Here is a 12,430-nt window from a genome sequence, read left to right on the forward strand (position 1 = left end):
TCCCTGAGATAGGCAAGACCAACAACTGTCTAATAGGTCATATTTACCAGGCGTCCAAGTTACTTATTGCGAGAGCTTGTAAACAACCCTCCGCTCCCTCCAGAACAGAACTGATCAATCGCATCTGGTTTATCTCCTCTATGGAACATATTTCCACCCTTATGAACGATAAACTACCTAAATTTCGAGAAATTTGGTCTCCATGGTTTGACTGGCAGCAATCTCCGGTTCCAGGATCTACTTGAGTGAAAATCTCATCCCTCCCCCTCTTTCCTTTCCCCCTGTAAGTAGAACTCCCCCTCCCCACAAAACCTCCGGGCTTTTATAAATGTTTGTCCTTTTTACCTCTATTGTTTTTCTTAAACATTTTAGTCGCTTACTTTACAGTTTAATGTGGTACATGTTTTTCAAAGTCTGTTACTTGGATGTTCGGTATTATTATCTACATGATAGTGAATGGACTGTAAATGTATGTACACTTTTGTTTATGCGGTTGTAAAAATAAAAAAAAATTCAAAAATGAAAAAAAATAAAAATGAATTGATTGTACTTGCGTTCACTGACGTATAGTCGGTTCCTGGACATGCACAGTGTAATTTAACGCAAAATGCGGCACATATCTGCATATACGTTGCTTAATGAGTCAGGCCCTATATGACAACCTACATCAACCAACACAGATACTTCTTTTCTTGAGTTCCACACACACAGGAATTTTCTTAAATCAAACATAGTGTATAATATGCAAAACTAACAACTGTGCACAGACAGAAACATAGAAACAAAACATTAATACAATCAAAACAGTATGTATCTTTTTGTAATGAAAAACTGCAAAGGTCTATTATATTTTTAATTGAAACAATATACTTTGGTGTCAGTTATTCTTTAAAGTTGGAAATGTAAATATATGATATTTAAATTGGTTGGTTTGCAGTGATGTAAGAACAGTGACGGTAAATCAGGACTATAGTACAAAATATTGGGAAAACATTGGTATCAGATAAGTGTTCCTGCTAGAAGAATACACAACTTGAAAATACTCAGCCAAAATAAATATAGAAAATCTGACTTTATTTTGAAGTAATCTCTTAGAAAAAAAATAAAATTGTAGTAATCACGTGCAAGTAAAAGTAACATACTACCGAAGACTCACTTTAAAGGTTTATTTCTAAGATCGTTATTTTTTTTTTTAGTGATTTACACTCTTTGACAGATATTTTTCTTATTAATAATAATAATAATAATGTCATGCAATCCTACATAATGGATTCAGAAATACCCACAGTGACTTTTGTTGAGGGGAACATAGAAATTTTATAAAAACATTATGGTAATAAACAATAGTTTGCACATACAAGCAGAACATTTGGGGGTAGGGAACTTGGGCAACAATTTCTGAGTTACTGGAAGACCGTGACTAATAATGTGTGAATTTAGGCACAGAAAGGTTCCTCACTATAATATAAGCATCACTAAGTGAAGCGTCAAATTTGGTCATCTAGGTTCTATGTAGACATATTACAAAATAGTTTACCACAATTTAACATCACAATATCTGTAGACTACTACTCTGCCAATAACAAATAGGGAAAACTGTAATTTTAGGAGATATTTTATTGTATTTCATACAAGTTTTGGAGAAATAGTAAACCAAATCCCAAAGTATTATTTTTTTTTTTTTTTGCTATATGTACAGGAATAGTTTTCACACAATAGCATAAAGGATAAAAAAGACAAGAGTTCTGGGTAATAAGGGAGCTTAGACCAGATGAGAACATACAAAAAAATTGGTGTTTTAGAAGACCAAAAAATTCAGTAAATATTTTTTTCCTAAGCTACAAGCGTCCCTTAACACAGTCATTCCTGCACTGACAACATATATATGTTGCTAGTAAGTAATGAGTACTGTACATGCAAGTGTCTGTAATATAAGTATATAGCAGGCGTAGGGACCATGCAAGTTAGTTAACTATTGGGACAATTACCAAACATGAAACGTTGGTCTTTTTAGAAAGTCTGCATACATTTTTTGTTGTTTTTTTGTTTTTGTTTTTTTTGTGTAAAATTATCCTACAATCTGTATGAAATCACAAAAAAAACAATAATGGCCACATAATTGCAATGTTAAAAAATTGTTGTTTTTTTTTGTAATAAACTAAAACAACATTTACTGAAGTACATGATGGCTAGGGTCTGCATAAAAGTTAGAATCGGTGACTGTATAACATGCAAGTATCGTATAACAGTAATATTTAAAAAAAAATAAAAAATGCTTTCCCTGCATTAATATGGATAGTCTACATTATTTGAGTACAAGTATATATAAATACTTCATACATCTTCACAGTTACAAATGTTCTTCCATCTTAGTTTCCAATCTTCAAAATAGAACAAAGTTAACTTTCTTGAGGCTGCAGCATTAAACATTAAATTGCGGTTTCTGTACAATATTGGATGTAAACGTTTCTTAAAGTGCCAACTGCATGGTCCTTTTAACATGTGAGCACTGGTTATATTGAGCACATCTGCTTGTCTTGTGTTTATTGCTCTAAATTATTTTGTCAACAAAATATTTCTTATTCTGTATTTATCAGGGAACAAAAATAAAAATCAAGTATATTTATTATTAAAGCACTTTGTTATAAGTTTCTTAAAATTCAAGTAGTTTTTTTTTTTTTTTTTGTCAAATCTCAACTATTTAAATTCTAAACATATCTTCAACTCCTCAACTCAACATCCGAATATCTTTGGTGACATGTGGGCATTTGACATACGAGTGAAAAATAAAAGTTATACATTAAAATTGATGGAGACGCATTGTGCGAACATGATTTAGAAGTATTCTAATAAAAACATAAAAACATCAGTTTATAAGTTTAAATTTAAAAATAATGATTGTAGCTCTGAGAACATAAATAAAAGGCATCTGGCATAAAAAAAAAAAAAAATGTATAAATTCAATAGTGCACAAATCGATACTTTAGCTCCCTACGAAAAAAATAAATTGGACAGCCGGTATTTTAAAAAATATTGTTAAGCTTTAAAAACATTTGCACTCACTATATATATATATATATATATATATATATATATATATATATAGTTATTGAAATAAAACAATTACATAAAATAATCAAAAACAGAGAAAGACTGATTTTCTTGCTGCCCACATTAGTAGAAGAAAATCACTTGGATACAGCAGGCAATTTAGATTTTTGATCAACAGACACCCTCTGTTTCTTTTACTGCTTTGTTCTCTACCTCTCTCCGTCTACGATACACAATTTAGATGAAATGCTAATGACATCCAAGCACAGCTTTACAAAATGGCATATGGTCATGTCTACATATCCGAACGCGTTGTGCTTGCTGGATCATGGCGATACAGTACAGTTTATTTTTCATAGGCTCTGTCTACTTCAGAGTGTGCCTCTTAGGATTAGGAATAAAATCACACTTATTCACAATTCTCAAAAAAAATATTAAATACCTGACAATAAAAGTGTGATTAAAATCCAGTGAGAGAAAAGACTCACTGTTGTTGGTGGCAATCACGCGTTTCAGTTGGATCTACTGACAAGCCCTCCACCCTTTCTAACAGAATAATAGTGTAACAGTGTTGTAACTAGCTCTTCGAAAACATCAAATGTCGACCTCAATCCATGTCGTGTTGCTACATTGGTGACCGTTAATAAAAAAATACAACAAAATCACTTAAAAAACAACAAGGTAACATATTTGCAAATAATAATAATAATAATAATAGACTATTAACATATGATTTACTATTAATAAAAAATATTTCTCTCTTTTTCTTTATAACTGTATAATTATTATTCTTTATCATAAATAGTGCAGTGCTCAAAATGTTAAAGGGAGATATGCCAGTCTTAAAATCTTGCCAAGACAAAAAGGGTTTAACATAAGAGCACACTTCATATTCAGTGTTTGTGGTCATATTTTTTTTTTTTTACAGTGTTCTCGAAAAAAACAGTAAATTTCTCGACTTCAGTTATCGTTCTGCAGCTTTATACAACCGTCACTGGCCGGCGGCCCATCTCGGCTTCCAGTTTGACCATCTGCTGGATTTCCTTTGCCTAAGGCCGAAAACAAAGGAGACACGTTATCCATGTAGAACGCTATTCAGATGCCCTGTGTTACAAAAATGATTTGTACAATTTTGTGCACTTTTTTCAATAAAGGAACAGGGTGACCTGTCCAAAACAGTTTGTAAGTATGCCTTGTGCATTACCAAACGCTGGGGTTGTAAATAACGTCTAATATCGGTAAATATATCAACAACCATGTTATCGCTAGTTTGGATATTTTACTTGAACATTGAATAAATCAATGGATCTTCAAGGAAAGCACATTATTTTGTATTTATTTATGTGAGTTTTTTGTAGAACGGTGAAAAGGCACATTCTCAAAAATATGATTTAAAACCAACACTGGAAAAAATGGCGTTCAATGTTATTTTCTCCAGTTAATTAAACATTGTTTTTTCTGTTGCAAAAGGGAAACTCTATATAAGAAATACAAAAAAAATTGCAACATGAAGGAGCAGCTCATCGAAGGTGTCTGTCAAAAAATCCATCCTTTATTATTTCTAACATGTATTCATTTAAAATATATGTTTCATGGCGCTAAATATGTTATTTTATCTAATTTAGTAGTCATTTTCTCAGCCTAGATCTAGATAGAAGCTATATTTAAAAACTGAGGAACTTCCAGTACCGTCCGATTTCCTTATAACTTTGGAATTCTGTTACCTTTGAGAAGCAGAAATGGAATGTAAAAATCACAACATATAATTGTGCAGTGCAGAAAGGTGAAGAACAGTTAAACACTTGAGAGCTTTATGTAATTGTGCATTGAACTCCCTATTGTTTAAACAATTAAACTACCACATCCTCACCCTAAAACATACACACATACAACATATTTTATATGTATCACTTAAACTTAGCTTCATATTTGAAAATTAAAGTGATAATATAAACATAAAATATGTTTTATTGTTGTGTTTCATGTCAAAGAATCGCAAATTGTGAGTATTCTGCTATATTGGACTGTACTTTAATGTATTTTATACTTTAATATACATAATATAAACATATATTACATAATAAATGACATTTAACTACAGTACAATCCTCCCATCTGTGATTTTTGTCGTAAAACACATTAAAATAAAGGCATGTCATATATTTTAAGATACCATAAGAATTCTTTATAGTAAATGGGTAATTGGTTATGTTACTCCTCACACTAAAGGTCCAACTTTATAAATTAAAGAGACTGCATAACGTCAATACTAAGCCAGGCAAGGGAGGTCCTCTGTTCATAAACAAAACTATATATTAGCTCCAGAGCCGGATTTAGACCTCATAGGGCCCTAGGCAAGATACTGGTTTGGGCCCCCCTCCCTGAAAAAATCCATAGCACTATAGTTTTTTAGCATAACATATAGCCCTATTCAGTGGCTGGCTGGCAAACTTTAGCCCAGGGGGCAAGCACATAGCACTGGCCCATAAGTAGTGGCCTATTTTTAAAGGTTCGTCTCACCGCCGGCACTGGGAGGGCCCTCTGGGGACCGCTGGGCCCTAGGCAATTGCCTAGGTTGCCTAATGGTAAATCCGGCCCTGATTAGCTCCATAAACCAATACTAAAAATAAATAAAAATATACAGTGAACAGGGGCAGGCTGGGCTGGGGGGAGTGGGGCTGGTCCCATAGTGGGCTACCTTGGGCTGGGTCAACTTCATTTTTTTTCCTTTAAAATACCCCTAATATGCTGCTGAGTCGCGTCTTGCCCCCCGGGCTAAAATTTGCCAGACCTCTCCTGACAGTGAATACACCAAATAAATATAAATAATCATCTCTGTGATATACATGTTATAATGCCTTCATATATGGTGTAACATGTACCACCAGGGATACTCACACAGATTCAAGCTGTACACAGATACATACATGCAAAAATATTAGAGGGGCATTCAACAAATACAGATATAAATGGTTAATTGGTATACTATTATACAGTAGTGGACATGAATTGACATAATGGGTACCTCATACATATGGAGGGATACTTGATAAAAATGTAAATATATGGTTTAAAGTGGGAATGATGGACTATTTACTTCAAATATATAATAAAATATAAAGATATTAGAATAAAGGCCAAGTGCTTTTATACAGGTCACAGAACTCTGAGGTAAATTCTGGCATTGTTTTATTTTACAGTAGGGTATGTATTATCCCTTATAATACATAGCCTACAGTCTGAGGTGATCCTTATATCCAGGTGTTGCCTTCACTGACTGTTATATGCATCATGGAACACAAATAAGTCATGTGACTAACGTGACATCACTACTCCCCAAATAATATCTGTATTATTATTTCTGACTTGTATTAAATTGCACAAACTCCTATTGCAAATGTTGTGTGATCTCCCAAAACTATTTATAAAGAATAAGTATTTGACTGGACCCTAAAATTGTAGATTTAGACCATCTAAGCTAATACATACATGCAGGGCTGCCAAGAGGAATTTGTGGCCCCGGTAGAGCAACTTTTTGGGCCCCTCCACTTCATAGACAAGAAGGGTGTGAGCTGCCGATGTGTGGCAGGGAACGTGCCACAGTTTTGGGGGCATGGTCAAAATAGGGCGTGGTTGCGCTGCTTTAAACATGACACATTGGGCCGGAGTTATTAAGGAGAGCAAGGCAAAAATAAAGTAAAGTCAATTTGATCCTGGACAAACTATGTTACAATGCAAGTGGTGCAAATTAGTTTATTATTTTGCACATAATGAAAATATTGAGGTTTTTGTCATGCAGCACACAAATACTTGATAACTTTATTTTTACACTGAAATTTAAAGTTGATCTAGGACTTGCCCTACCCCAACTATAAATCTGTCCCCACATTTTAACTTTATCTCCACCTCCAATGCCACATGGTTTTGCCAAGGTGCAAAGTTACTCCTTTTTTTGCTTTGCTCTCCTAAATGACTAAGGCCCGTTGTGTATTAAAATGGTGTTGCTCTCACCTACCTGTTATTGCAGCTTTCACAACCTGGTACTGGATTCTTGTATGGATTCTGGAATGCTGGAACCTGTTTGGAAAATGTGTAGGTACATGAAATATGGAACACCGAGCAATAAGTGAACACAGTACATAACCCCTCCCCACCAGAGACAATACCCCCACCCTCCCATACACAGCAAAACTCCCCAGACACATGATATCCCCAAAAACCAGACACAGAATATCCCACTTCCCCGGACACATCATAAATGCCCCAGATATATCATAACCCGCCTTTCCCAGCCCAGCATACTTACCTAGGCTGGTACTGCTGACATCCCAGTGGAAACGTCCTGCTGAATGAGCACGAGCTCCTGAGATTGCTCTGCAGGCTGTCGGGCAGTGTGTGATGTCACACACACTGTCCAGCGGGGACTAGGAGCTGCCGACAGCTCCATCCCTACCCCTCACCCCCCTCCACGCGTCACCCAATGGGAGAAAAAAATTATAAAAAAAAAGGAAAAAAAAGAAAAAGACTTGGCTGCTTCAGGTGGAAGCCTGAGTCCCCCATCATGCCCGGGCCCGCCATAATCTGTACCCGCTCCCACCACTCTCGGCACCCCTGCATATATGTATATAGAGCGCATCATGAAATGCATGCCATACAGTTAAAAGTAGAGATTCATCAAAAGGTGGTCTGGGAAGTTTTGTATTGGCGAGTTCTGTCGGACAAGCAATAGCAAATGACAAAGGGCAATGGAGAGAGCAGCCATACCTTGTGAGTGAGACACTGCATGAGACGATTTCAAAAGCTGTTTGTACAAAAACAACAAATTATGTCAAAATTAGGCAGCATGATATGGAGCAAAGAAAAAAAGAAAGCACAAATACTGACGTGAGTGCGTGAAAGAGCAAAAAATTCAAATGTACAACACAATGTGACAAACGTGAGAAGATGTGAATCACACGACTGTATTACATCTAGTACTTGGTCAATAAAGAGCTCCTCTTTTGTTAAGAAGAAAAGCCTGTAGCAAATATTTCCCAGGAGAGGGACATATAGAAAGTGCATTCATTTTGCTAGACACCCACTGTCCCTCCCCTGCCAGCCCCATAGTCTACACCGATGCTTCTAAACGGCGACTTGGAGCAGGGGCGTTATAGCGGCTGAGATCAATCTGGGGCCTGAGTTATTAAGAGCAAAGCAAAAAAAAGAGTTTGTTTTCTCCCGGACAAACCATGTTACAATGCAAGGGGTGCAAATTACTTTGTTATTTTGCACATAAATCAAATACTGGCTGTTTTTTCATCTAGCACACAAATACTTGATAGCTTTATTTTTACACTGAAATTGAAAGTTGATCTAGGCATGCTGTATTCCAACTATAAATCTGTCCCCACATTTTAAATTTACCTCCCCCTCCAATGCAACATGGTTTTGCCCAAGTGCAGGTATTCCTTTTTTATGCTTTGCTCTCCTTATTGACTCAGGCCCCAGATGTTTAACATGTTAATCAACCCGGCTAGCATGCTAAACAGTCTGATTAGCTCTTCCCTAGCCACTTTGTTTTATATGCTACAGGATTTGAATAGCATGTACTTAACAAAATAGGACATGGTCTATCTACAGGACAGTATACATTATAAATTTAAAGTTACATAAAAAATAGGGTACATTCTGCTAAAATGTTTTCATTCTTGTGAAACTAAAGTTGTTATTAAATCATACCATGTATATGTTTTGAACAAAATCAGTTGCGCTCAATGGCAAAACATTTGAATTTGCTGCTGATTTGCGTTGTCATGGGAGACCGACACATGTAGCCGGTTCCATAGGTGGGCGACTGTCACGTTTTCATTAGACTGGACACGTTATAGTGGCGCCAGGTTGTCCAGCCCCTACAGAGCAGGATTTCGGTAATAATCAGTGATCCAGTCAATGAGTAAACCATTAATTCACCCAGCTGGACTGGAGAAAGGGTGTTCTAAAATCTGCTCTATTCATTTACAATATCTTGAGGACTGGAGAATCTGTGCTGCTTACCAGTACCTGTTCATTCTGCTTCTCCAGGACTTCCAGATGTTCCAGCTGAGCTTTCTTCAACTGGTCCATTTCCTTTGATTGCTTCATTGCCAGCTAAAAGAAAATTGAATACTTTAAATGTCACTATTATTAATCAGGGCACCGAAATTAAGACTTTCATCATTTTTTTCATGTAACAACTGTTGTGTAGTCTGTTATTTTGTAGTTAGATGTGTCACAGAAAAAGACATTTCACTAAGCAGAACACTGACAAGCTGAAGTGGTTGCCATGGGAACATTAAACCTGCCATTATATCTGCCTCTCCAGCTATTCTTGTACTAGATCAACAGTTTGTTTTCATTCTAAGCACAATGTGTAGTATAGGCAGAGCTATGCCTACTTCACAGGCCTGAGAAGGCAAATGCCATCAGAAGCACAGTCCGGAGATAGAAGCACAGTCCGGAGATAGAAGAACAGTCCGGAGATAGAAGCACAGTCCGGAGATAGAAGCACAGTCCGGAGTTAGAAGCACAGTCCGGAGTTAGAAGCACAGTCCGGAGATAGAAGCACAGTCCGGAGATAGAAGCACAGTCCGGAGATAGAAGCACAGTCCGGAGATAGAAGCACAGTCCGGAGATAGACGCACAGTCCAGAGATAGACGCACAGTCCAGAGATAGACGCACAGTCCAGAGATAGACGCACAGTCCGGAGATAGAAGCACAGTCCGGAGATAGACGCACGGTCCAGAGATAAACGCACAGTCCGGAGATAGAAGCACAGTCCGGAGATAGACGCACGGTCCGGAGATAGACGCACAGTCCGGAGATAGAAGCACAGTCCGGAGATAGAAGCACGGTCCGGAGATAGACGCACAGTCCGGAGATAGACGCACAGTCCGGAGATAGAAGCACAGTCCGGAGATAGACGCACGGTCCGGAGATAGACGCACAGTCCGGAGATAGAAGCACAGTCCGGAGATAGAAGCACAGTCTGGAGACAGAAGCACAGTCCGGAGATAGCAGAAATATGATTTCGCAGTGCAGTCAAAACAATGGAGCATTATTAAATCCAGAGCAAAACGAACTGCAAAATATTTTGCTCTACAAAATTTAAAGGGCACCTATCCGCTACACACAGCTGAAGCATCAATTTTGTTGGCTAAACCTATAGTCATGGCAATGTGGCAGACAAGTCACTATGAACTGTTGGCTCATACATATTAGATAGCCATCATGGGTATTAGTCAAATATTGTCACAGAGAGGAATGTAGACGATTTACCCCACCGAGTTCATCTCCATTTCATCTCCCTCATATTATTCCAATCAAAATTAATTTAACATCTCCCCTTTGGTAATAACACCTAACATAACCACATCAGTTGATTTCTCTAAATGCCTGACTTTTTTTTAATGACTTGACATAGAGCTTCCTCTCTTTCCGGTGACACTTGGCACAGACCTTCCGTACCTTATGTTAAATTCAGCCCTGGATAAGTAATAAGTAGCTTACATGATGCTACAGAAATATTGCTATACTTAAAGCTACCCTGGTAGAAGCTATTTTCTTAAACCATTAAAACAACTGTCGAATATTGCCTTTCACACTCTTTTGCATAGAAATCCATAGGCACAGTGGATGGGCACAAGCAAATGAGTGTGAAGATAAAATTGTAACTTGCAGAAAAACACAAGCTGTTTTTGAACAAATATCTAGCGTGACATATTGGTTACTACTATACCAGGTGCTGTAACCCATAGCAACCAGTCAAGATTCCATCTGTCATTTTTATAGTTCATTTTAGGAACTCTTTGATGGTGCGCACCAGTTTTCACACACATATTTCTTCTGCAGATGATCTATGCCTTAACGCTTGGGTTCAATGTTCTAAAGCTTTATTTGTATTTATAGAGAACAACAGTGCAGCAGCAAAGGACCACCCAGCTAGATATGGAATGTTAGAAGAATATGAAGTGTAGGTTGAATGAGCCATAAGATGGCTCATGTGATGGAGAGAGCGCACCATGACGTTCACGTGCACAGGAAAGGGTGACTCATTCCCACTTACTCTTTTCCTCTCTTCCAGGAATTTCTTTGTGTTGCTGCTGTTTAATTCCCTCACTCGCCTACAAAAGATGAAAAGAATATAGACTCTGGAGGTAAAATGAACATCATGAGTTCCACATCAGAGTAACACAATGACACACAACAATAGTGACACAATATCTGATTTGTAGTATACCCTGGTAATGCCTGTATGAATACTGCAGGGTGTCTTGGCTGTATACATTACGTAACACTGCAGGGGAACAGACTTGCTATATAGCTGAAACAGGTTTGACCTCCACCATAGATGAGAATCACGGCAGTAACCCACAGAATGGTCATGTTTGTGTCACCACACACTAAAGGGACATTGTTATTAAACCTTCCTTTCTAAGCGTGGTGCCACACGGGTACTTTATAAACTAGCATTCTCTGCTATGAAAATGTTGATGTCAAATTAAGTTTTAAAAGACTACTAAACCTGAAAATGTAGGTTTTCATGAACCATGCATTGTCCAGTGATACCGTTACCCTAACACTATATTGCAGCTTGATCACAAAGTAAATATTATCTTTCCACTCGATTTAAGGCAGCGAAAGCTCCTCCCACATCTTCAGGACAGTGTCCTGATGGGATCTCATACCGGTCAAAAAGCTGAGGCTTTTGCTTGGTTAGTTTAGACGCACCTCCCACCTAACATGGCAGCCTGCTCCAGAGGGGGGAGCGAGCATGGTGAACATATTTCTTTAACTAGAAATTGGAGCTTGCAATCAAAATTCACTACCACACATACTAAGGTACTTTGTCAGCAGTCAATTAACTTACCATTATGTTTTTGGGCTAGAAGCCAGAGCACCTCAGAGGAAACCCATGCAAACACGGGGAGAACCTACAAACTCCACACAGATAGGACGCTGATCGTAACTGTGCTTGATTCACCCTCATCTCCTTTTGCTTTCTGTGAATAATTGTCTTTTAGAGTGCCCACTACTCATATAATTATATTGTATACCTATTTGTATAAGTGTTGAGATGGGCTTCATTCCTCAGAATGACTGGTGCCACAGTACCTGCAGTACCAGTTAGAAAACAGACCCCTCATGAATATTCAAAAGTGACCTCATGTGGTCCAATGTGATCTGCCAATTTAATTGTTTACCACAGTTGCTCTGTCTGTTGGCCAAACATGATTGTTCTATCAGATCAAAAGCTGGAAGAAATAGATTTCAACTGGTGTGAATAATAAACCTAGTCATCTGATTATTACATTGTAAAAGTAGAGCTAATCCTCCAGTCATCAGGTAGAGCAATCTGTTATC

The 12,430-nt window shown here is 37.5% G+C and overlaps 1 protein-coding gene across 12 annotated transcripts in view; it reads right to left on the bottom strand.

The window, feature by feature from the left end:
* Window positions 1–1,057: 1,057 nt before the first annotated feature.
* Window positions 1,058–12,430, bottom strand: part of PLCB4 (phospholipase C beta 4) — a 226,605-nt gene continuing 215,232 nt past the window's right edge. For 5 of the 12 annotated variants that reach the window (XM_075203992.1, XM_075203996.1, XM_075203985.1 and 2 more), the window contains 4 exons: window positions 11,133–11,190; window positions 9,085–9,177; window positions 7,816–7,852; window positions 1,058–4,100 (listed from right to left, as the gene is read on the bottom strand). In XM_075203992.1, coding sequence (XP_075060093.1) covers window positions 4,012–4,100; window positions 7,816–7,852; window positions 9,085–9,177; window positions 11,133–11,190 — 277 coding nt within the window. In that variant the 3' untranslated portion in view covers window positions 1,058–4,011. Of the gene's footprint in view, window positions 4,101–7,066; window positions 7,129–7,815; window positions 7,853–9,084; window positions 9,178–11,132; window positions 11,191–12,430 lie in introns of all 12 variants that reach the window. The other 7 variants (XM_075203988.1, XM_075203994.1, XM_075203995.1 and 4 more) reach the window with 5 other exon arrangements.

The sequence above is a fragment of the Mixophyes fleayi genome, chromosome 3, assembly GCF_038048845.1.
Source record: "Mixophyes fleayi isolate aMixFle1 chromosome 3, aMixFle1.hap1, whole genome shotgun sequence".
In the NCBI taxonomy this organism is placed as follows: domain Eukaryota; kingdom Metazoa; phylum Chordata; class Amphibia; order Anura; family Limnodynastidae; genus Mixophyes; species Mixophyes fleayi.